This window comes from Lissotriton vulgaris, chromosome 5, assembly GCF_964263255.1.
Source record: "Lissotriton vulgaris chromosome 5, aLisVul1.2, whole genome shotgun sequence".
In the NCBI taxonomy this organism is placed as follows: Eukaryota; Metazoa; Chordata; class Amphibia; order Caudata; family Salamandridae; genus Lissotriton; species Lissotriton vulgaris.
In genome coordinates this window covers 1,947,320,784-1,947,345,164 of record NC_141693.1, presented here as the reverse complement: position 1 = coordinate 1,947,345,164, position 24,381 = coordinate 1,947,320,784, and the positions used below count along the sequence as shown (strand labels likewise).

Genomic DNA, 24,381 nt, shown 5'->3' with positions numbered 1-24,381 from the left:
AGCCCACGTCGGAGCAACCAGGATGAGAGTCATCGAGTGCTGCCTGAGCTTGCGTGCCACCAGCGGTATCAGAGGTGCTGGGGGAAAAGCGTACGCAAATCTGCCTGACCAGTTCATCCACATCGCATTGCCCTGTGATTGCGGGTGTGGGAATCTGGCGGCGAAGCTTTGGCATTTTGCGTTCTCCTTTGTGGCGAACAGGTCTATCTCTGGATGAACCCACCTTTGGAAGTACGGTTGGAGTACTGATGGATGTATCTCCCACTCGTGCATTTGATGGCTGTGCCTGCTGAGCAGATCCGCCATCTGATTGTCCTTGCCCGGGAGATGCTCTGCCATGAGGAAGATGTTCCTCTGAATGGCCCACTTCCACATGCTCTGAGCCAGATGAGACAGCTGCGGAGAGTGTGTGCCTCCCTGCTTCTGAATGTAGTACATGGCCGTCATGTTGTCCGTCCGGATCAACACGACTTTGTTGCACAGATGTACTTTGAACGCCTTTAAGGCCATGAAGATTGCCATCAGTTCCAACACATTGATGTGCATCTTCCTTTGCTGTAGTGTCCAGAGTCCCTGCACTGTGTACTGGAGTACATGCGCTCCCCATCCCTGGAGAGAGGCGTCCGTTGTCAGGATAATCTGTGGCACAGGCTCTTGGAATGGTCGGCCCTTGCAAAGGTTTTGTGGATTCCACCAATGCAGAGAGTTGTATGCCCGACCGCTCACCAACACTAGGTCTGTCAGTTGCCCATGAGCCTGAGTCCACTGACGTGCTAGGCACTCCTGAAGCGGACGCATATGTAGTCTCGCGTGCGGGACAATGGAGATGCAGGAGGCCATCATGCCTATCAACTGCATGAACACCTTCGCTGGAAGCGAGTGCTGAGGTCTGAATCGTTGGATCAGCGTCTGGATACTGGCGATTCTCACTGAATTTGGCTGCGCAGTGGCTGCCAGAGTGTTGATTGTCGCGCCCAGATACTGTCGCACGTGGGCGGGCTGGAGATGGGACTTTGGGTAGTTCAGAGAGAATCCCAGATCGTGCAGGAGATGAATGGTGCGTGACACGTGGTCGACGCACTGCTGTTCTGTCTTTGCTTGAATGAGCCAGTCGTCCAAGTAGGGGTAGACGTGGACGTTCTGGCGACGGAGATGCGCCGCCACAGTCGCTAGGCACTTTGTAAATACCCTTGGCGCCGTGGTGACCCCGAACGGCAGAACCCTGAACTGGTAATGCTGGTCTAGAATCGTGAATCTGAGATACTTCCTGTGGGAAGGATGCAGGGGGATATGAAAATAGGCATCTTTCAGATCCAGCGTAGCCAGGAAGTCCCCTTGCTGAAGCAGGGGAAGCACTTGCTGTAACGTGAGCATATGGAAGTGCTCCGAGAGGATGTACCAGTTTAGGGGCCTGAGGTCCAGGATGGGCCTGAGGGATCCGTCCTTTTTGGGGATCAGAAAATACAGGGAGTAAACCCCTGTTCCCCGCTCTTGCAATGGAACGAGCTCTATCGCCCCTTTTTGCAGCATGACTAGAACTTCTTGCTGCAACAAGGTCAAGTGCTCGCCGGACATAGGACGGCTCCTTGGGGGTATGTTTGGTGGAATGGAAGTAAGTTCCAGACAGTACCCGTACTGGATAAGAGACTTGACCCACCTGTCCGTGGTGATGGATTTCCACGCTGGCAGGAACTGCTGGAGTCTCCCCCCGACCGGTGTTGTATGGTCGGGGGGCAGTGACAAGGCGTCACTGCTTGTTGGCGGTTGTGGTCCTGGAGCTGTTGTTTCCACGTCCCCTGCCCTTGACGTTATTGCCTCTGTAACCACCTCTACCCTTGTTGTTGTAAGAGGTTTGGGTGTTACTTTTGTAATACTGTGTGGACTGCGATGCCTGACCCCTTGAGGTGCCTCTGGAAGTGGAGCGGCGAAAGGAACCACTCCGAAACTGCTGACTTTGTAGGGCCCCCATAGACTTGGCAGTTTCCGTATCTTTTTTCATTTTTTCCAGTGTCGCATCCACCTCAGGGCCAAACAGGTGGTCAGGATTAACTGTTTGATTCAGTATTGTAGTTTGGATGTCGGGTTTGAACCCTGAAATTCTAAGCCAGGCATGCCGTCTAGACAACACACTGGTATTGATCGCCCTGGAGGCTGTTTCTGCCACATCCAGTGCACATTTTATGGATGCATTTGTAATGAGCTTTCCTTCCTGAATCAGCATTTCTCCTGCCTCCTTGTACTGGTCAGGTAAGTGTTGCAGTATTGCCTCTAAGGTGTCATAATGAGCCCTATCATAGCGTGCAAGTAGGGCTTGTGTGTTAGATATTCTCCAGATATTAGCTGCCTGTGCAGCAATCCGTTTGCCTGAGGCCTCAAAGATCTTGGACTCTTTGTCTGGGGGAGGAGCGTCACCAGTAGTCTGCGAGTTCGCCCTCTTCCGAGCGTTGGAAACAACCAATGAGTCCAATGGCAAGTGTCCCTTGATATATGTTGGATCCGAGGGCGCTGCCTTATATTTCCTGTCGATGCGAGGGTTGACCACACGCGCCCGGGTGGGCTCCTTGAAGACCTCCGTTGCATGTTTAAGCACCCCTTTAAGCATCGGCAGCGTTTTGACTGACTTTTCAGCTACTGAGAAAGTGTCAAATAAGAAGTCCACATCCACGGGGTCCGAGTGCAGCTCGACGTCGTGGTTAGCCGCAGCTCTCTCGATCAGAGCGTTAAAGGCCGCCGAGTCCTCCGTCGGGGACGTTTTGGCCGCAAAAAGTTGCGCGTCTTGGCCCAACTGCGGGTCCTCTGGGTCGCCTCCGGCGGACCAAGGTTCGTGCTCCTCCTCCGGATCCGAGTACGCCGGATAGGTGTACTCGGCGTCTTCCTCGTCCGCATCGCCTGCGGCGGAATGCGTTGGCGAGTGTCCTAGGGCTTGTGGGGACACAGGTTCCACCAGAGCCGAGGAGTCCGCAGAATCCCTTTTGTTTTTGAGAGGGATCTTAAAATGTTCCAACGCCGGCTCCGTAGTGATTTTCCTCTTGAGGAGAGACAGTTTCCCGGTGTTGGCGTCGATGATTACCTCACGACGTTCCTCTTCAGCAAGCGGCTGGAGCCGAAGCTTCGACACCACCAAGGCAGCTTTCGGTGTCAATACCTCCTTCGAGGGTCCGCCCTGTTTCGGCGCGAAGGCCTTCGGCGCCGACTTGGGTGGTAGGGTAAAACGGATAGGCGTTTGCTCCTTCGCAGGCTTAGGCGGGAGCTTAGGCGTCACAGAGTCCTGAGCGGGAACCACACTGTCCTTTCGTATCCGCTGCATGGATTCCGCTACCTTCTTCGTCAAGGCCGGAGAGGGCTTGACCGGTTCGAGCGACCTCTCTGCGTCGAGATCCTGATCGCCTGCAGGCACTTTCTTCGGGGCCGACGCCCCATGCCTATGCGCGTCGTCGCCCTTACGCTTCTTCGGAGCCCTCTTCGGGTCCACGACCCCTTTCGGAACCGACGCAGCCGCGTCGGACGACTTCGCCTTCGGCGCCGACCCCGAGGGTTTCGGGTCGGCCATCTTGGCGTGGCTCTTCAAGTCGGCCATCTTGATTTTTTTGGAAGTTGACGCCTCCAGAACCTTCTGCACCAGCGTAACTTTCACTTTCGGTTTCGCATCCGAGGGTGCGTGACCAGACGGCTTCACTTTTGTTTTCTTCAACGTTAGTGGTTTCTCATAAATGTCCGTGACCGGGCCCGGAGGCGGGGACGTAGGACTCATAAGTAGATCTTGGGTAAGGCCCGAAGGCAATCCCTCGACCTGGGCCATATGAAGGGGAATAACCCCTGAGTCTGGTTGGGGATGCTCCTCCTCCGAGCTATCCCCACAGTGGCAAAAGCCCGATCGTCGTCCCCTACCTCGTCGGCGACTTCGTCAAAGTTCTCCTCACCCGCGTCGTAGGTCTCCCCCTTGGACGCGGGACTAGAGTCCGAACCTTGCACATCATCTTCGCCTTCAACAGATTCCTGGAATATGTCGTCTGGTGGGGGCGTCGCAGTAGCCGATAACCTAGCCTGGAGCCTATTGGCCCGACGAATCTTCAGAGTCTTCTTGCACCGGAATTTCGAACACGCCATGCAGCTGTCTTCGTCGTGGTCTGGTAACAAGCATGTATTGCACACAGGGTGCACGTCGAGGTGTGAATATTTGGAGTTACACACCGGGCACTTCTTAAACGGTGTTCGCTCCATAGCAGAAGTGTAGTGTAGGCCCGTCCGCGCCGAAAGCACGTGGAAGGGCAGCAAGAGATCGGAGCTGAGAGTCAGACAAGAAACCCGTACGCAACTATACCGACGCTCAGCCTAAAGACCTTTTGGTCTCGAGTAGAAGTAGAACAACTATCGGTTCCGACAGAGGGAACCGAAACACATCCGAACCCAATGGCGGAAAAAAACAATCTGGGGATGGAGGCGATGCCCATGCGCACTGTAGTCCAGGGGAGGAGCCACCTATCTCGTGATACTTCGAAGACTCTTCCAGGACAACAATGTGCAATCATCCGGACCCAACACTAGGCGGCGATCTATGCACAGATATGAATTCAGCAGCCCACATGCCTCGAACACGAGAAATAACACCACTATTGTGCGAACAGATTTCGCAGCGAAGCCTGCCCAACCTGAGCGTCTGCCCTGGCATCAGTGTCCAGGCAGTAATGCTTAGCAAAGGTATGGACCGACTTCCAAGTGGCCGCCTTGCAGATTTCTGATATGGGAACATTACGGAGCAAAGCCGTTGTGGCAACCTTGCCCCTGGTGGAATGAGCCTTAGGTTTACCCCCTAAGGTCTTATTAACCTTTTGGTAACACAGTTGTATTCAGGACACAATCCACCTAGAGATGGACTGTTTAGAGGTAGCAACACCGGTCCCGACTGATCCATAATTGATAAACAAATGGTCTGACCTACGAATATCTTTGGTCTTATCCAGATTAAATTTCAACACCCCCCTAACATCCAGGGAATGTAAAGACCTTTCCGCTGGAGATGAAGGATTCTGAAAAAACGTAGGCAAAGTTATGGTCTGGTTGACATGAAAATCAGATATAACTTTGGCAAGAAATTTAGGGTGAGTATGCATAACCTTAGCAGCATGAAATACAGTATAAGGTTCTTGGCAACACAATGCCTGAATTTCACTCACCCTGTGGGCCGATGTAATGGCCACCAGGAATGCCGCCTTCCAGGACAGGTGCTGCAACGAAGCCTTATGAATAGGTTCAAAAGGCTCCTTCATCAATCTGGACAGCACCACATTCAATTCCCATGAAGGCGACAGGAGGGAACACTTTCTTCAAGCCTTCCAAAGAATTTTGATCACAGGGATCTGGAAGAAGGAAGTCTGTGAAGGGCATTTCCTGTAGGCAGTCAATGCGGCGAGATGAACCTTAATGGAATAACCATTAAGGTCAGACTGCGCCAAATGCAGAAGGTAAGGAAGGATGACGTCTTCCTTGCACGTCGTCGGGTCATAGTTCTTGGACTTGCACCAGATACAGAACCTCTTCCACTTGTAAGCATAGGAAGTCCGAGTGGAAGGTCGCTTAGCCTCCTTCAGTATGTCCATGCAATCATCTGGTAGATTCAAATGGCCATATTGCACTATCTCAGGAGCCATGCCGCCAAACTCAAAGATGAGAGGTTCGGGTGCAACATCTGTCCCCCGAACTTCGTGAGAAGGTCCGGCCTGCACGGCAGCCGTATGTGCAGAAGGATAGACCGGTGAAGCAGGTCCGTGAACCACCACTGTCTGGGCCATTCCGGGGTAATCAGGATCATCCGTGCCCTGGACTGGGACCGCTTGATGAGTACCGCCGGAATCAGGGGAATGGGTGGAAAAGCGTACAGAAAGCTTTTCGACCAGCTGATCCATAACGCATTCCCCAGCGTCCCCTGCTGGTAGTACCTGGAGGCGAAGTCTCGGCATTTGCTGTTTTCGGCGGTGGCGAACAGATCTACGTCTGGAGTTCCCACCTTTCGAAGACTTCTCCTAGTACTTTGTCGTTTATGACCCATTCGTGGTTTTCCTGAAACAGTCTGCTCAGTGCGTCCGCCTGAACATTCTGCACACCTGGCAGATGGGTAGCTGTTATTGTCAGTCCTCTGGCCGAAGCCAGTGCCAGATCGCCTGCGCCTCCTGCGACAGAGTGCGTGATCTCGAGCCCCCCTGCTTGTTGAGGTAATACATCGTGGTCGTATTGTCCATCTGCACAAGAAGAGAGTTGGTCTGAAAGACGGATGAAAGGCCTTCAGTGCCAAGTGAACAGCTCAGAGTTCCAGGAAGTTGATATGATACGTGGACTCCATCGGTGACCACGTTCCTTGAATCTGTAAGTCTCTGGAGTGCGCTCCCCAGCCCTGGAGAGAAACATCCGTCACAATAGTCTGAGTGGGAATGTCCTTGTGGAAGGGGACCCCTCTGAGGAGATTCTCCGCTGAACACCACCACTTCAGAGACTGAGGAGCATGCAGAGACAGTCGTATCTTGTCGTCCCAAGACCTTTTCCTCTGAACCCACTGATACTCCAAGCACTCCTGCAACGGTCTCATGTGCAGTCGTGCGTGTGGCGTTAGGAAGATACAAGAGGCCATCGATCCCAGTAGATAAGACACCGTCCTCACTGTTGTAGATGGAGTGGTCATAAGAGCCTGAGCCTTCCGAAGGAGTGATAATCTTCGCTCCTCCGAAGGAGACACGCTTGCTGACAGCGTATTGATGGTGGCTCCCAAGTACTGAATGCACTGGACCGGAGTCAGGACAGACTTGGACATGTTGATGTGCAACCCCAGCTTGTTCAAGAGAACGCACGTCTTCTGGAAGTGTGCCTGAGCTTCCGAGAAGGAGGAGGCCTTGATCAACCAATCGTCCAGGTACGGGTAGACAAACACCTTGTTCTTCCTTAGGTGTGCTGCTACCACTGCCATGCACTTCGAGAATGTTCTGGGCGCAGACTTCAGCCCGAACGGCAGTACTGTGTATTGATAATGATTGGTGCCGACTTGAAATCGCAGGAACTTCCTGTGTTTGTGTGCAATGGGCACATGGAAGTACGCATCCTGTAGGTCTATTGCACATAGCCAGTCTCCCTGTTGCAACTGAGGAAAAATCTGATGCAACAACAGCATGCAAAACTTTTCTCTGCGAATCCACTTGTTTGCCTGACTCAAGTCCAGAATGGGCCTGAACCCATTCTTGTCCTTCTTGCGAACCAGGAAGAACCAGGAGTACAGACCTCTTCCTCTTTGAGGCAGAGGTACATCTTCTATCGCTCTTTTCCTTAACAGGATATCGGCCTCCGCCTGGAGCTCGCGCAGTTGATACTGTGAGCTGACCGGAGGGATCGATGGAGGCGGGCTGGTGAACCAAAGACTGTATCCATTGCAAACAATATTCAGCACCCACTTGTCCGGAGTAATTTTTCTCCACTCTGCCAGAAAAAACTGAACGCTTCCCCCCCACCGGAGCGGGTAACGGATGAAGGGGAAGTAACAGCTCAGGGTCGCGACCCAGCCGGGCCCTTGTTCGCTGTAGAGGACTGCTGTTCCCCTCTACCCTTCTGACGCTTTTGGAAGGGTCTCCGGAACTGCTGCTGTTGTTGCTGCTACTGTCCCGAAGACTGCCCTCGTCCTCTTCCCTGTGCACCGAACCGTCTCTGGAACGGGCGGTAGGACTTCTTTTCTTTGGGCTTCTCCAAGCCCACAGCAGTCAGGGTCTCTGCCTCCGCCTTCATGTGGGCCATCTCATCATCGTCATGCTTTCCGAACAGGGTAGATTGGCCACCCACTGCTGGGCCTCGGGTTTGAGTGATGTGAGCCTGAGCGAAGCATGGTGCCGCTGGTTGATCCCATGACAGTACCCTTGGGCAGCCAAAAGAGAGAGATCTGCAGCCGCGCTGATGACCTGGTTTGACACCAGCATCCCCTCTTTGAGGATCTCTTGGAAGTCCTCCCTCTTGTCTCGTGGCAGAAGGTCCGTGTACTGTTGCAGGGAGTCCCACAGGGCACGGTCGTACCGCCCCAGCAACGCCGCATCGCTGAAGGCCTTCATGGCCGTGGAAGCAGTCCCACAAGCCTTCCTTCCAGCCGAGTTGATCCATCGGCTTACCTTTTCGGGCGGCACGGTTGAGGACGGGGAGGTAGAGTGTAACTTCCTGGCCGCTGTCACTATAACAGAGTCGGGTACCAGACCTATCCGCAGAAAGGCCGGGTCCGAATCCGGGGCCCTGTGCTTCTTCAGAAGTCGGGAGGGAGCGGCCTTCACCACCGCTGGCGTGAGGAACAGCTCCTCCGCAGGTTCTACCAAACCTGGCACTAGTGGTAGAAGAGGGCGAGACAAATGCTTCTTGTGAAGCGTTTCAAAGATCACGGACGTCGTGGGTGTTGGAGCCGTCACTGTGATTCCCAATTTTGTAGCCCCCCTCAGGAGAACCTCCTGGAACGTGCTGATGTCGTCCACCGGAGACACCCTTGTCCCTGGGGAGTCAGACAAGGTCGGTGAATAGGATCTTGTCCTGGAGGAGTCCGTGCGAGACCTGGATCCTATGGCGACGTCTTGATCTAGTGGAGGATCTACGTAGACTCCTCGATCTTCCTCTCCGTCCGGAGCGTGATTGCGACTTCCTAGGCCTCGGTCGATCCACCGGTTCCACCGGAGCGGGCGTCTTTGGTTTGGCCGGTACCTTCGGCTTAGGAGTCCCCTTGGGAGGGGTTGGAAGTCTGGGCAGTGAGACCGACCTCGGAGGGACCAGAGGTGGCTTTTCTGGCAACTGAGGTCGAGGTCCGGGTTGCGGAAGTGGTGGTAAAGGACGAGGAGTAGGGGCCCTCGGAGGGAGACCGCTCAGCGATGGAGGCGGAGGTGTAACCGGCCTCTGTGACGGGGTATACACCTTTGAGTACACCGAGCCCGATGATCCGCCTTCCTTTCCAGCCTGGGACATTGGCGAACCTCCCATGGCGTCAGGCCTCCTTCCACGTCTCTTCGGCGTCGAAGAACAGCGACCAGACGGCGAGCGTCTTTTCCTCTGCGTCGACCGTCTCCCCCTAGACGGCGAGTGTCTTCGCCTAGACGGCGATCTTGGCCGCCTCGACGATGACCTCTTGCGCCTCGATGGCGACCTCCTGCGCCTCGACGGCGACCTCCTGTGCCTCAACGGCAATCTACTCCTCGACGACTAGGATCCCCTCGACGACGATCTTCTCCTTTTTGCTGACGGCGAACGGCGGCGTCGCCTCGACGGCGAGCGCCGATGCCGGGCCTTTCGACGTCTATCACTCGACGATGACTTTGACGAGTACGACGACGAAATAGTCACAGGAGACTTCGACGGCGTTCTGTTCAATTCCTTCGACGTCTAGCGTTGGCGTCGCTTCGCGGGGAACAGACTGTAGTCATCCCTCTCGACGCCGTAGTCGGTGCAATCGACCCAGACGGAGAATGGGGACGCTTGCTGGTCTTCCTGCCCCTGGGGAGCCCCCCAGAGGCCTCAGCACGGGCAGAGGAAGCCACTCCAGACCCACCTTGCGCCTTCAGCCTTCTTTCCTCAAGGCCCTGAAGCCTGATCTTCTTTCCGTCCTTCAGGGTCCTGCCAGAGAAGCCCTGACAAATCACACACCCCTCTGGAACATGGGAAGAGGGAAGGCAGAGGATACACACCTCATGGGGATCTGATTTGGCCGTCTTCCTGGAGCACTCCGGAGATTTGTCAAATAATGCAGGCATATTTGACATCAAAAGGGTGCAAAAAACAAAGAAGAAAAGAACTAAAGTACTTAGAAGCACTCAATTCGAAACAAAAGTGAAAAATCACCAATAAACCCTTGAAAAGGGAGAGCTCAATGCTCCAGGGTCCTGCTTGCAGGAGCCAGAAAAAAGAACCTGCAAGCAGGACCCTGCTTGCAGTGCATTCTGGGATACTGTGAAGTTCTGGAACGTTCTCTTAAAGGCACAGTATCCTGTTCGGAGCCACATAATGGCAGCCTATGGGCTTGTCTGTCCAGGTCTTCCTCTCTATCATTCCAGAGGGGTTTTGCTGCTGAGGCAAGGGAAATCTGGACAGGCTTTGCTATTGGTGGATTTTTTGGTGGAATTCTAGTTCAAGTACTGGACAGTGAAGCCTGGTTTTATAGGCTGCATTATCAGTCTTTAATTCTCTTAAGTGTCTGCAGTTCTGCATTTTTCGACACTCTAAGAGATTATTTTTGATTGCTCCGGGGTCCACGCACATGGGCGGGACTATTAACTAGATTATGACTAGACACAGAGATCCCCTACTACAGAAGCTAGATTACACGGTTGTATATGCAAAAGGTAGCAGATGATGTTTTGAATAGTAGCATCTAGTGGGTTGATGTTATTTGTATAGTAAACTATAAATCTTTTCCACTTTGCGGCACAGCAAGCTCTAGTGGTAGGACGTCTAGCCTCTTTAATGATGTTCATGCAGTCTGGCGGGAGATTGAGGTAGCTAAACTCTAAGATTTCAGGTGCCAGATCGCAAGGATGAGTTGACTGGGATCTGAATGTCTGATCTCTCTGTGGTTCTGAGTGAGAAGCTTGGGTGAGAGGCGTAGCTTTTGATGAGGAACTACTGATAGTTCCAAGAGGATTGTGAACCACGGCTGTCGGGTCCATGTTGGAGCAATCAGGATCATTGTGAGGGAATGCGGTTTGAGCTTCCGAACCAGTACTGGAATGACCGGGAGAGGCGGAAAAGTGTAAGCAAATTTGCCTGACCAGTTCATCCATAGCGCATAGCCTTTGGACAATGGGTGTGGATACCTGGATGCGAAGCATGGGCATTTTGCGTTTTAGTGTGTGGCAAACAGGTCCATTTCTGGGTGGCTCCACATTTGAAAGAATGAAAGCAGAACTTGGGAATGAAGTTCCCATTCGTGGATCGGCTGTCTCTGACGACTGAGCAGATCTGTAATCTGATTGTGTACTCCTGGGAGGTGGTCTGCAAGGAGATATACGTTCTGAGGAATGGCCCATCTTAGTATGTTTTGAGCTAGGTATGAAAGCTGCAAAGAGTGTGTCCTCCCAGTTTTTGTATGTAATGCATTTCTGTCATGTCTGTACGGACCAGTGACAGTTTTGACTTCGAAGTGGAGTTGAAAAGATTTTAAAGCTAGGAAGATCGCCAAAAATTCCAGGTAATTTATGTGGAATTGTTTTCGTTGAGGGGTCCGCAAGCACTGAATGGTATGGGTTTGAAGATGAGCTCCCCAGCCGGTGAGCAATGCATCTGCTGTTAGCACTATCTGTGGAACCGGGTCGAGGAACAGCCACCCTTTGGAACGGTTTTATGTGTTCCGCCACCGCAGAGAGCGAGGAGTGCGGTTGTCTATCAACACCAGATCTGTTAGCAGGTCTTGAGCCTGGTTCCACTGACGTGCTAAACACTCCTGTAAGGGATGCATTTGCACCTGTCCGAAGTGATGGTACGCCAGTGGAGGAGGTGATGGCGGACCCTGCACCCACTGGGGTTGAATGGGCCTGAAAGGTCGGACGAGGAAGGCTTTAAGGCAGATGCTGCGGGAGTGGATGTGGACAGGCCTTGCCGTTGTCCCCTGGCACCGCCAAGGCGGTTACCACGTCCGCATTGAGGTTGGTTCTGCCGCCTGTGGCCTGCTGGACGTGTGGGGACGCCCCTTCCTTGGCCATGAAAGGGGCGAAAAGCAGAAGTATGCTGGCGCTGGCCCGATAGGCCCAAGGAGTCCTTGAAACGCTCAAGCGCACTGTCTGCTTTGTCGCAAAAAATGCAACGGCCATTGACTGGCATGTCCATGAGCGTGGCCTGGACATTCCCCGAAAAATTAGCGGAACTCAGCCAGCCGTGGCGGCGAAAAGCCACCGTCGTGGAAATTGCCCTGACCAGCGAGTCCATAGTATCGAGTCCACACCTGATCGAATCCCGCCCCTCAGCAAGGGCTTGGGCGAGCCGTGCCCGGGCCTCCTCCGGACACTGGAGCAGCACGTCCACAAGTATCCCACAAGGAGTGGGTGTAACGGCCCAAAAGGCAAGCGGTGTTGATAGACCGCAACCCCAAACTCAATGAGAACAGTTTCTTCCCAACTGGTCAAACCTTTTGGATTCCCGTTCCGGGGGAGTGGTCGGGAACGCGGCCTGGGACATGGAGGCCTGGATCACCAGGCTCTCAGGGTGGGGTGCACGGACAAAGCCGGGGTCGCCCGGAGCTGGGTGGTGGCGTCGGGCCACGTTCCAATCCACAGGGGGCACTGTGGAGGGCTTGGACCAAGTGCCCATCAGAACGTACATGAGGGCCTCATTAAACGGCAGCAGAGGCTCTGAAGAGCTTACAGGCGGCTGAAGCACCTCAGTGAGGAGGTAAGTGCTCACGGCTGCAGCAGGGAGTTCAAGAGCCAAGGCCGTGGCCGCCCAGCGCAACACCACACCATAGGTAGCACCCTCCTCCGTAGCCACGGAGGGAGAAGAGATGAATCCAGTGTTAGGCAATGTATCCAGACCACTAGCCTCCCCCAGCTCATCTGCCCAGTCCTAGCTCAACTGGCACTGTTGCGCCAGAGGGTCCTCAGACCCCTCCCAGTCCTTCCCCTCATCCATGTCCTGATAAATTGCTCACCCATCGACGCAGCAGAAGACTCCGGACCCGGACCGGGGCTGAAACTGGGGATGGTGTCGTCCAAAGACGGCGCAGGGAGCGACACCATCGGTGTCGGCGCCAGCCAAGGAGTCATGAGGTCAACTGGCATCGACCGGGATCCAGGCCTGGATTCCTCGGGCCCTGAAGCATCGGGACTGAAGTCGACGATGGCACCGGAGCCCAAGCACCAGACGGCACCGGAGCCGATGCCGCCGGCCCGCCAGGGCCCCTAGTCGGGTCAGACAGGGCCCGAAGGCTCACCGAGAGGCCTCGACGAAGGGATGTGAGTCCTCATGGCCACAAGGAAATCATGCATCTCCTCCGGCGTCGCATGCAGCCCAGGGACCGGAGGGTATGGGGCCGGATGCGACGCCTGCTGCTCCGGGGTGAGGGGGAGTCGGAAGAGCGATGTCGCCTCTTCGGATTCTTTTTAGGGTGACTCGACTTACCAGAGGACTTTGAGCCAGACGAGGGGTGATGGCTCGACGAGCTGCAAAAATTTCTCCTCGACCTGGAGCGGAGCAGACTGCAGGGTTCTCAAGAAGCTTACGGGACCGCTCCCGCCTAGCTTTCGAGGTCAAGGCCTGGCAGTCGGGCATGACTTGTCGTTGTGGTCGGCCCTGAGGCAGTAGAGACACCGACAGTGGGGGTCGGTCACTGACATCAGGCGGTGACAGGGGTCGCACAGCTTGCAGCCAAACATCCCTACAGCACCAAGAGTCGAAGTCGACTCGAAAAGAGATCCAAAACAGATCAAAAAAGTTAGTCAAAAAACGACTAGAAATCCTGCTCTTCCCGGATCTGCGCTTGCTAGTGCGGAAAAAAGAACCAACGCCAGCGCGTGAGCGCAATCACGACGCCGCCGACTGACGCGGAGCCACAGACGACGCCTACCAACTCGCAGGGGTACTGCTGATGAAAACTTTCCGGATCCAGTCTGACGCCTGGGGATATTCTAAGGTAAGGAATCTAACACTAACCGGTTTCTTTCAGATGATGGGTATTAGTGACATTTGTGGGGGGGTGGGGGGGGGGGGATTAGATAGTATAGGAAGTACACTCCCAATTGTTGCTGTTGAGGAGGGAGAGGGTCAATGGATCCTTTGGTATTATAGCCTGCACTTCCTGTTTGGGCAGAGTTTGATGTTCTTTGGCGCAATTGTGTCTGAGGTGGAATGTTTGGAGGAGTGTTTATGGGCTCCAAACAATAACCATGTTAGATAGTGTCCAACGTCCACTGATCTGATGTTATATAGTGTGTAAAAAAAATTGTAGTCTGTCCCCGACAAGCGTTCAATGGTCAGGAGGAATGAGAAGTGAGCCAATGTTTTGAGGGGGCTGGTGCAGATCATTTTAAGGCACATCTTACACATCCTTCGGAATTGCTCCCTCTATATGTGCCTCTATAGTACCCTCATGAGGGGAGGTTTGATGTTGCTAACAGTACAAGAATGTAGAAGCATCAGATGGGGTAGTTTTTTAATTCTGTTTGAAGGAGAGGAGGTAAAAGGAACCACATGAAGCAGGCATTTGTAGCGCTTCCATAGATTTGGCTACTTAAATTTTCTTTTTCATCTTCTCTAATGCCTGGTCCACTTGATCCCTGCGTGCCAAGTCCACTAGCCCTCACCTGTGGCATAGATAGCAACACTCTAGCTGGCCTCACAGCTTCTACACTATACCGCTGGTGAGGGCACAGCTGCATGAGCAATGTGCCCTACAGTGTTTGTGCCATTCCAGACCTTGTAAGTGCAGTCCAGCCATATAGAGTACATGGGTTGGGAGTTTGTCATTACGAACTACACAGCTCCTTGATGGCTTTAATGAATGCAAAGGAGCTTGATATCATACGTTCGATCTCCGACTGAGGCAGCACCAGTATTGATGCAGGGCCTAGAAGACTTCAGATTGGTATCAGGCCTTCAAATAAATCTTAATAAAACACAGTTTCCGCTGGGTTGAATGGCCATATTCCACAAGACCAATTGCCATACTTGGGCATCCGATGGGGCATTATGGTTACTAAGACAGCAGTGGAACACCTGCACCTTAATGAGGATCTTTTGGTGAGGGGACTCAATAAATCGATTAAGTTTGATTATAGAGAGGGCAAAGATCGTCTTCCCTTCCCTTCCATGATGCTCATATTTAGTACAAAATGCAGTCTCTCCCCTGCAGGTGTTCTTTTTTCGGACTCTAGATAGCCTCCTTATTTTATTAGTATAGGCAGGGAAACTTAGTAAGGTTGCCCTCTGTCTTGAAATGGGATATGGAGGATAGTGGCTTGGCTATTCCAGACATTCGTCTATACTATAATCCGTCACATCTCGAGCAGGCTGCTTGCTGGCTCACAAATGGGAACAATTGGGAAAAGCGACTCCCCCAAGGCATGGTAAAGGGGACGACGTTGTCACTCCTTTTGATGAGGTGGCCAAGCAGAGAGACCCGTACCCTACTAAATCCATCACACAGAAGGTCTGTGGGAAACTGAAGAAAAAAATAAACTACTTAGAGCCCCTTTTGACAGGGAGTTACCGACTTGGAACCCTTTAGCTCTATTGACCGGGATATGTCCGTAGACGGATGGAGGGTGGGCGGGTGCGTTTGGCGGGGGATCGGTACCCAGGGGAAATATTAATCACATTCCAAGAGGAGAAGATGCATTCAAAGTGGGGAAGGGACAATTCTTACAATTTGCTAAATTCGACAGTAGGGTGAAGGAGCTCTTGAGTACATACACAGCAGCACCACCACCATCACACACTTGATGCATTACTATGATGGGGAGAAGGAAGACATCTCATTTCCCTCTTCAACTGGGCACTCTGCAAGGACCAAATAAATAAAGATCATAACGCAATAGTCGCATGGGAGACTGTATTAGGAGGGCCTCTGGAAGACGCAGATTGGAATCATGCATGTTATTTAGCAAAAAGGTTGTCTTCCAATACGCTGTTAAACAACTCCATTTACCCATTTACACCGTGCTTACATGACACCAGACAGGCTGTTTGGCATTGACCAAAGTAAAAGGCTATGTTGTCCACGCTGCAGGGAAGGGGGGGCCACTGTCATACATCTAGCTTGGCACAGTGTACAGATCTATAAATTCTGGGAAATGGTGCTACCCAGTATCTCTGAAATAATGGGCATAGTTGTCCCCTTCACTACTAGTGCCTGTCTGTAGGGGGACTGACGGGTGAGAGGAAATCAACAGACTCAAGGGGTGCAGGACGTCAAACTCTTACAGTTGGTATTGCTACTTGCGATACTGAAGATAGCGATAGGATGGATAGGCTTAAGACTGCCAAGTATGATTTATGGGTAAAAGATGTGCTGGAATGGGGTACTGCCAAATAACAATATATGACGATCTCTCACACAGACGATCAAGTCGCTGAGGATTTGAAGCTATGGGGTGCTATTTTAAACACCTTTAATGAAAATGTTGCAGCGGATACGGACTCGGATGGGGATCAATAGAGCTAAATGGGACATTGAACCACATCATATATGCGAAAACGGAAGTTGTTATGTGCCTCTGTTCGGATCAATATTACTATAAATTTCATTATGTATCGACAGCCAGAAACATTACCTGGATGTACTGGTCGGTTGGTTGTGTACCTGCATACTTTCATTGCAACAATGGCCCCAGTTACCATGCACTTTATATTGTATTGAAATTTATAAAAGGCAAAAATAAAGGTTTTTAAAAAACAAATGCATTTTTAAGCGTTTACTTTCAAATGTAGGATTTAAAAAGGAATGATCTCATAAAAGGATTTCTTTTAAACATTGTTTTCTCAAATTTGAATTATTCAAATTTGAAGACATATGTTCAGAAAATAAGTTCTGGGTCCCCATGCATGTTCACAAACAATGAAGCTTTACCCACTAAGTAAACGGTCCTTAGCGTTGGTAACCCATGCAGATACTCAAAGGACCCATAGAGCTCATGAAGAGGTCTATAAGCATGGGAATATTAAACTTAGTGGGCCTCACTAAATCCAAGTCGCTTTTTATTATAACTTTATTTAACCCAGTGTCCTTTCCTTCTACTCACATCAGATTGGAAGAGTACTCACCATCTCCTTGTGCTCCATGGGTAACGCTGGCCTGAGCCCAGGACTTTACCACGCCTGCTGCTGAAAGGGGGGGTGTCTGAAATAGGAAACACCACAAAGAAAAACTAAGGGAATAGATCTGTACAATCCCAAAACTACACTACTGATGAATAACTGACTCTACAATGCTAATATAACCGCAAAATGTACTTGTTTTCCAAGAAAAGTATTAACTAGATGTTACAGGAGGAGTAGATTACAGCTCTTGGGTGTCAAATGGAACTACTAAGGGACATCATTTTCTCATCAGGGGGTGCCAACCTCAACAACATTTCAGATGCTTCTGAATGTGGAGTTTCAAGAATACTTGAAAGTGCAATGAGGCAGACATCCATTTCCGCCACACACCCAAGCTAACCATTACCAAAGCCATCAAGAAGGTGGTCTTGTTAATTTTAGCACACAAACGCAAATCTTGCCCTGCTGTTGTCAAAATATAATTTATATGAAAATAGCATCTGCTGCCCAAGTAGCTCATCAAGAGGGCGACTAAAGAGAATCTGAAATACAGTAACTGTCAAGAAGCTCCGACCAGAACAACATGGAACCGGAGCCTCAGCACACCTTAATATATGGGAAGCCTTGTCCTATTTTAGCTTTGCTACCACGTAAACGTGCAATGATTACTTCTCAGTAAAGGTCAAACAGGGCATCACAAGACATTAAAATAACAAAATTAGAGGGAGTCTTTACTTCACTGCATCTTTTGATTTCCTATTTCAAATGCCAAATTAACACTTCTCCCTCCCCCAACCATTAAACAGTTTCAGGATTTTGCTGCTTGACTGCACAGACCTCTGGCGTTGTTGGGGGCCGTTTCGGCGGGTTTAAGGCAGGCGTCTGTGTAGCCGGCTGTGGCAGCGATTCCGGCGGCTGAACCGTCGATGCATCGGTACTATGAAGATGTGGAGAACGAACAACAAGTTTACTTTATACTGCCATCGCATGAAGCAAAAACGTTTTTTAAAATAAATTCTCAAACAATGTATTTAAAATTTTGATGCCAAATGCTCAGATGATAGTTTTTAAATATGTAATGTTAAGCGTAAAACGTATACCAATTTTATGCGTGGAACAGGCAATGTGTTATTTAAACTCTCACTGGAAAACTCCAATACCAGTCTATGCCTGCCACAATACCAGACTAATAGGAGAAATTCTAGTACATCTTTGGAAAAGTGATAAAATGGCGTTAAGTGTGTGCTTCTGGAAAAAAAAGAAACCCAAAAGTGCTATTTAGCCTTTAAGACCAACAGAAATGTAAAGTTGATATGTTAAAAATAGCTTGTTTGTCTCGTTTTGCTTCCTTCGAATAAAGTACACTATGGGTTTAATTCTCTTAACATAGTTTCTTACCTCTTTTGGTCTTGTGATTCCTGTTTGCTTGCCCATCCTGTCCCGTCTTTTGGTACTAATGAAACGTTTGGATCATTCCCTTTGTTCTCCGCTTTTAAACTTGGAAGGTTTGCAGGGGGTGGCATGCGACGAACGATAGCAACTTTACCAAGACTTTGCAAGCCATGACGAGGGGCAACTGCAAAAACAGGAGAATAGCATGATTCGCACATTTTCGGGCATGACTGCATGACAATATTTTCAGCTATTCAGGTGCTCAGAGAAGTATTAGTGTGGGTAGTATACATTATCCCATTCATGCAACTCACTCTTTGAAGGAGTAGGATTACCCCTTAAAGGCATTCTTGTGGAGGGTTCAGCAGTGAGACTTTCTGGCCCAATGACAAATATGATACACCCCACACACTTATCTCACCGATTCACGAACAGATGATTGATCAAACACTGAACTCTTTCCCATTCCTAAAGTTGTAAAGTAAACAATAAAAGGCTTTCTGTATGCATGAAGGGCATGTCTCCGGATCGTGGGGAAATTCCTGTACCTTCTCCTCCAAGTATCTCAAGTTACGGTGGTCAGGGCACTGATCTTGTCCCGTTTGGACTATGTTAAGGTATTGTTCATAGTCTTCCTGACTTTGTCCAGTATTTTCAAGTGATACAGAACATGGCAGTACGCCTCCTCTTTATACTGCCTAGACATGCTTCGCCGGGAGCCATGAGAAGCTCCACTGCCTCCCGGTGGCAGGTGCATAATGTTTAAAACCTTCCACCAGCCCACCAATATCTGTACAACCAGGGTCCCTCTTACTTAAATGACAGGATTAATGAGTACAGTCCAGGAAGACCTCTACGCTAACAATCACCCCGCTTCCGAAAGCAGCGTAGATGGGGTCCCTCTTTCAAGGTCAGAGCAGCATGCATGTGGAACCAGATGCCTAAACTCATGAGATTACTCTCTGAAGATGCACCTTCAAGAAGGCTCCGAGGACGTATCTTTTTCAACTTTAAGGTTCCTTGGGCACCTACGGGGACTCGGACCTCTAACTGTACTTCTATGCTGAGCATCAGGACACTGAGTAGTTGCGCGCTATATAAAAGACACGAACTCATTCAAGGATACCAAGCACATGGTACTGCCTGAGGTCTTCAGTGCATGTCTGTTTAATCAGCATGGGGCTGTGCCTAATGACATGTAAACTGATACGAATCAAATTGGACCCCTACATGTAAAGGTGCTAAGGAAAATAAAACAAAAAATGTAAAATCGTTGGGATTACAAAACAAATAATCAGGTTTGCAGAGTCCCTCCTCAAACATAAGGCACACTGAAAATCTTGAACGAGCTGCAGTGCAACTGGTTTGCCTTTCCGAATAGAATAATATTTAACGGGTTGCATTTTCCTGTCTGCTTGTGCCGTAGTACTAGCAAAAATAAACTTTTCATAGCGATGGCGAGAAATTAGATCTTTTTGACAGAAAGCAGTTAAGGGATAGACTAAGAAAGAAAAAAGTTCTATTTTTTTTTTATAGGAAAATGCAATATGACCTACAGATGTAAACAAGCATTTACAATGCAACGGTTTCGCCTTTGGAAATGTTTGAGCTATTGAGATTGCAAATGACAAAATTTGTATTTATGTGTTGGTTTTGAAAACAGATAAATAAATGGCATTGTCATTTACATTGCCAATAGCTCTAACTTTTCCAAAGGCGAAACCGTTGCATTGTAAATGCTTGTTCTGTAATAATGGCCCATAGGGCATTATACCAGATGCACCCTGAGTTGTCGAGCTAGGGATCCGCTAAAATGGGGGTTGAGGTCTTGTCCCCATCTGCTCTCCGTACCTAGCCACGTCCCGGGCCTGCAACAGCAGAGACATCTAGAAACCAGAGACCGTATTGACCGTCTCGGCCCGAAGCCTCAGGGAGAATCCCTGCAGATTAGCCGGCCTGACAATTGTTCCACTGAAGAGCTAAATAAATATTTCCACCCACGGCTTGTTCCGTGTCAATACCAATTTATAGAGACCCACTATAGGCAGACACAGTCAGCTGCAGGCTTCAGAGTGGAATCTGCAGATCTTTGGTTAGTAAAGAGTAAACACCAAGTGACGCCTTTCCTTATAAGGAGTGCGCACATTACGTCAGTTTTATAAATACAACCGTCGCTGACGTAGTGTACATAACTTACCAATCATAGTGTATGTGCGCGTATGATGTTATGGTGAAGATGTGGGCAGATACCATTATGGAGTTATATCTGCACCTTTTTGTCTCTTAAAGACAGAATGCACCAATTAATAGGCAAAATTGACTCCTGAAGTCAAATGATAATTCTATGTCAAATCTAATTACAAAACAAAAGTTGAATGAGCCTTTGAAGATCCGCTTTATAAGGAGAAGCTGACACTGCAATTATATTTTCTAGATTTTAACATGGGCACAATCAATCAAAAAGCATTAAACTTTAATGACAGTGTTAGCCAGCTCTGATAATCAAATTAGATTCTACGTGTGGAGTTATTGCAATTAAAGGAAAGTTACCATCTCAGAGCTAAAGCGGTGTAGTCATCTGCAGTGCAGACTAAGTCATGGTGAAAGAACATTAAACGAAACTATAAATGTTGACGTTTATCACATTTATAGCCATTTGTCAAATTTCATGATGCAATAACAGTTTGTGCAGAGAGCCTGTGATTATATTAAAGTTAAAAAGGAAAAGTATTGGGAGATGACGACACAAAGTGTGAGGGGTGGGGAGGGAGAGGAGGCAGTGGCATTTCGTGTCCCATCCCCCACACCCCCTTTCCCACAGAGTACTGAGCCCCCCTTAGGACTATGGGTTGTCTCACTCTTGTTTGTGAGCAAGGGGTTCTTACCCAGAGGGATTAGGGCTACCCGTGCCCCCTATTGAGAACACCCCCCCCACAGACACAAATCGAACTTTCCTCCTCTTAAACACCGCCACCACCCCCACCAAACCGGGCACTGAGCTTCCCTGTCAAGCATCGCATTTAAACGATATTTACAGGGGCTAATTAATATATACGCAGAAACGTCTAATGGAACACTAGAATGATCGAGAAACAGAGGTGACCAAATAAATGTTTTGTAGCACATTAATTGAAGCCCTGTAAGGAAACAAATCTTCAATTCAGCAAATTATATAATACTCCTGTTTTCAGCTCTTAAATAACAATCAGTGGCAGTGGCGTCACGAAACTTGAGGGGGCCCCCCAGCAAAGTACATGGAGGAAGCCCCCTTCAGATTCACTCAGGCGCGCTCAAGCCAGGGTGTTGTTCTGAAGGGGCCCTATGGAGCTTGGGGCCAACCCACTCCGTGGGGGGCTGCAGGTGCCTTTGTTACACAACTGAAGCAGGGCCAGAGCTGATTGGCGCTGACCTGTGCATGTGATAATGAGTACGTGTGTTTTTTACTCACTGTGTGCGTATGGGGGCCAATGGATTCTTTGGTAAGGGAAGTGGACTTCTATATAGGTGCCAAGGTTTCCGATTGCTTATGTGTGACATTTTCATAATTCCAGTGCACAATGAGTGACATTCAACGATGATGAGTGACACTTTCTCGAAAGCAAAATTAAGCAATGAAGACGAGGGAAACATATAAATATGAGAACGTACACCCATTACAACAACAAGATACTCTAAGAACATGGAACCGCAATAATAACAAGTAAAATCAGTATTTTAGAAATAATGAAGTGCAAAATACATTCTTTTGAGGCCTATGATGGAAAAAGGAAATAACTCTAGTAGGTTGTGAGGCCTTCACCGAAAAACCAAAAATCTTCGTTTTCAAAAGAATAAATCACACTCTCAATAATAATGTTTTAAAAGATAGAAAAAGCATAAAATCAATATAAAAAAGTTATTTAGATTAAACTCGTAAATATCGTCTGCTGTTATTTCAAAGAAGAGAATAATATAAGCAATCACCTTCCTATTATCCTTCCTATTATGATACTTCATGATTAAAGAAAACATAAGCAAGAAACATTTTACTCCAAGCATTTTCATGATCATATTTTATAAATTCTACTCGTAAGTTACTTAATACATTTATTAAGTTTTTCTCTTGTGTCATTTATATTTCAAAAACACGTATCTCAAGCTTTCTGCAGGCTTATAGCAGCTTTTGAATACTAAATGTGTCGTGTTTTTTCTTGCACTTTGCACTTTTACGAATCCACCAGTTAATAATTTCCCACACTGTTAGTTATGTTTATCATAACAAATTTATGAGCAGGCTTGATCAAGCAAGACTATCCTCAAATAATCATGCTCCATCAATGGTACTCCCACATCCAGAAATAAAGAAAGATGTGACAGGGCGGCAAACCATGCCCATACCAGTCAGCAAAATGACAAAGCTGCATAAAACAATATGGACATGAACATTGAAATGCCTGCGATTGGAGAGTCCAATATATATCAAGCTTTGCGCATTCACCTCGTCAGCGAATTCCCAACTTATCCTGTTAATTAAGTAATCTGTAAAGTATAGTCGAGAGGGGTTTCCTAATACCGATACTACATAGCACTACGAGGCATGACGTTACAGTCAGGAACCCCAGAATCCTCGTGCCACAACCTACGCTTGCACATACAAAGTAGCACTCGTGATCACCAAAAAAAGCTCAACAGCAGCTGTCACAGTTCACAGGGAGCTCCGACGCAGCACACACTGGTACCAGTCATCTGCCGGAAGCTGCTGCTCTCAGAAGGGGAAGTAAACAAAGGGAGCATTCTCCACATCCCACATGGAACTCCTATGAGATCCCACCCACTATCCACCCCTGCTGCATGATACACATCTGCTTGACCCGCAAGATTGTCAGGACTCTGATCGACATAGACGTTTTACTTTTATTACACGTCACGGAAACATATGCTACTACAGCTAATCAAGAGTGTGGGCTGCGGTACTGAGGGGGCAAATCGCTACCTTGTCAGCACAGGGTAGACCACACTGACAGCTATAATGCCCCCTCGTGACACTACAAATCACAGATGAGCCAATTGGAACGTAGCCGGAGGCAATGACAAACCGAAAGTACCTATCTATCTGCACCGGAGGGGGGTGCTAACATGGTAGCAAGCACCGAATACAGCTGCAGCCCTGACGCCGGCTTACAAGAGCCGAGCGTTAATACGTTAATACGGAGTCAAATCCAAGCACTGGTGTATTGTGCTGTAGCTGCATTTGAGCATCTCCAGCCAAAGACCTACTTACTGGGCGCAGTGGATCAGGCGGCTTCTCGCGGTCCAACGCTCCCGCCGATCTCCGTTGCAACTGCTCCCGAGCCACTCGGTGCCGCGGCCTGGAGCATTTGAAGGCCGCTTCTCCCCTCTCTCGGCTCGCAGAGGACTCCGGCCTTCAGCGGTTTGAAAATGGCGCGGCAGGAAGCCGGGAAAACAGAGCCGGGGCAGCGGCAGAGCTTCCACCGCTCCCTGTGTAACCCATAGCAACCCCGGTAGACCAGACCTGGGGCTGCAGGGACTGGAGAGCAGAGCCGCCTCCAGGAGACCGAGGGATAAACACCGAGCCGCAGTGTACACGCCCAATCAGATTGCTTGGTTTAAATACACATTCACAGTGAGCCCCCAGGACACATCACGGGTGCTCGAAATGGATATAGCAACACCAGGGGAGCCCACAGATTTGGAGGCTGCGACGACAAACAAGTCAGGTCCCGGGCCGGCCAGCCAATCACAGCGCGGCCCGGGAATGACGTCACTGGGGTGTCCCGGGCCGGCAGCCAATCGCAGCGCAGCCCGGGACAAAGGGGCGGGGCTTAAAAAAGCACCAGAAACGCCCCCGAATCGCGTTTGAGAGAAAGCGCGATTGACAGCCTCTGTCTCCCAATGGCTAGCCTCCATTTATGGAGCTAGCCAATCAGAGGCAGAGGCGGGTCATCGATCATATATAGAACTCAATAGGTTTTTTAGCGAATGCTCACTACGTGAGCATTTGCAGGCAAAACCTAAAAATAATTTCTTACCTGTCGGTGTTGTTTTGCAGCTTGAAGATCTTTCTGGATTCACTTTGCTGTGCATTATTCCGCGGTCTAGTGGTTGGGTCCGGAATCGTTTTTTTTTCTCGTATTTATTTTAAAGGTTTTATATAGCGCTGGCTAGACCCGGAGGTATCCGAGCGCTTTACATGAGCATCAGATCATAGTTACAAGTTACATTGTTACAAAGGTTACACAGTTATATGAG

The 24,381-nt window shown here is 49.6% G+C and overlaps 1 protein-coding gene across 1 annotated transcript in view; it reads right to left on the bottom strand.

Annotated features, from left to right (window-relative positions):
- Positions 1 to 24,381, bottom strand: part of PRRC2A (proline rich coiled-coil 2A) — a 1,005,169-nt gene that overhangs the window by 854,974 nt on the left and 125,814 nt on the right. Inside the window, exons 3-5 of the mRNA XM_086919885.1 lie at positions 18,139 to 18,316; positions 17,578 to 17,677; positions 16,744 to 16,819 (exon numbers count right to left, since the gene is read on the bottom strand). Coding sequence (XP_086776011.1) covers positions 16,744 to 16,819; positions 17,578 to 17,677; positions 18,139 to 18,316 — 354 coding nt within the window. The remainder of the gene's footprint in view (positions 1 to 16,743; positions 16,820 to 17,577; positions 17,678 to 18,138; positions 18,317 to 24,381) is intronic.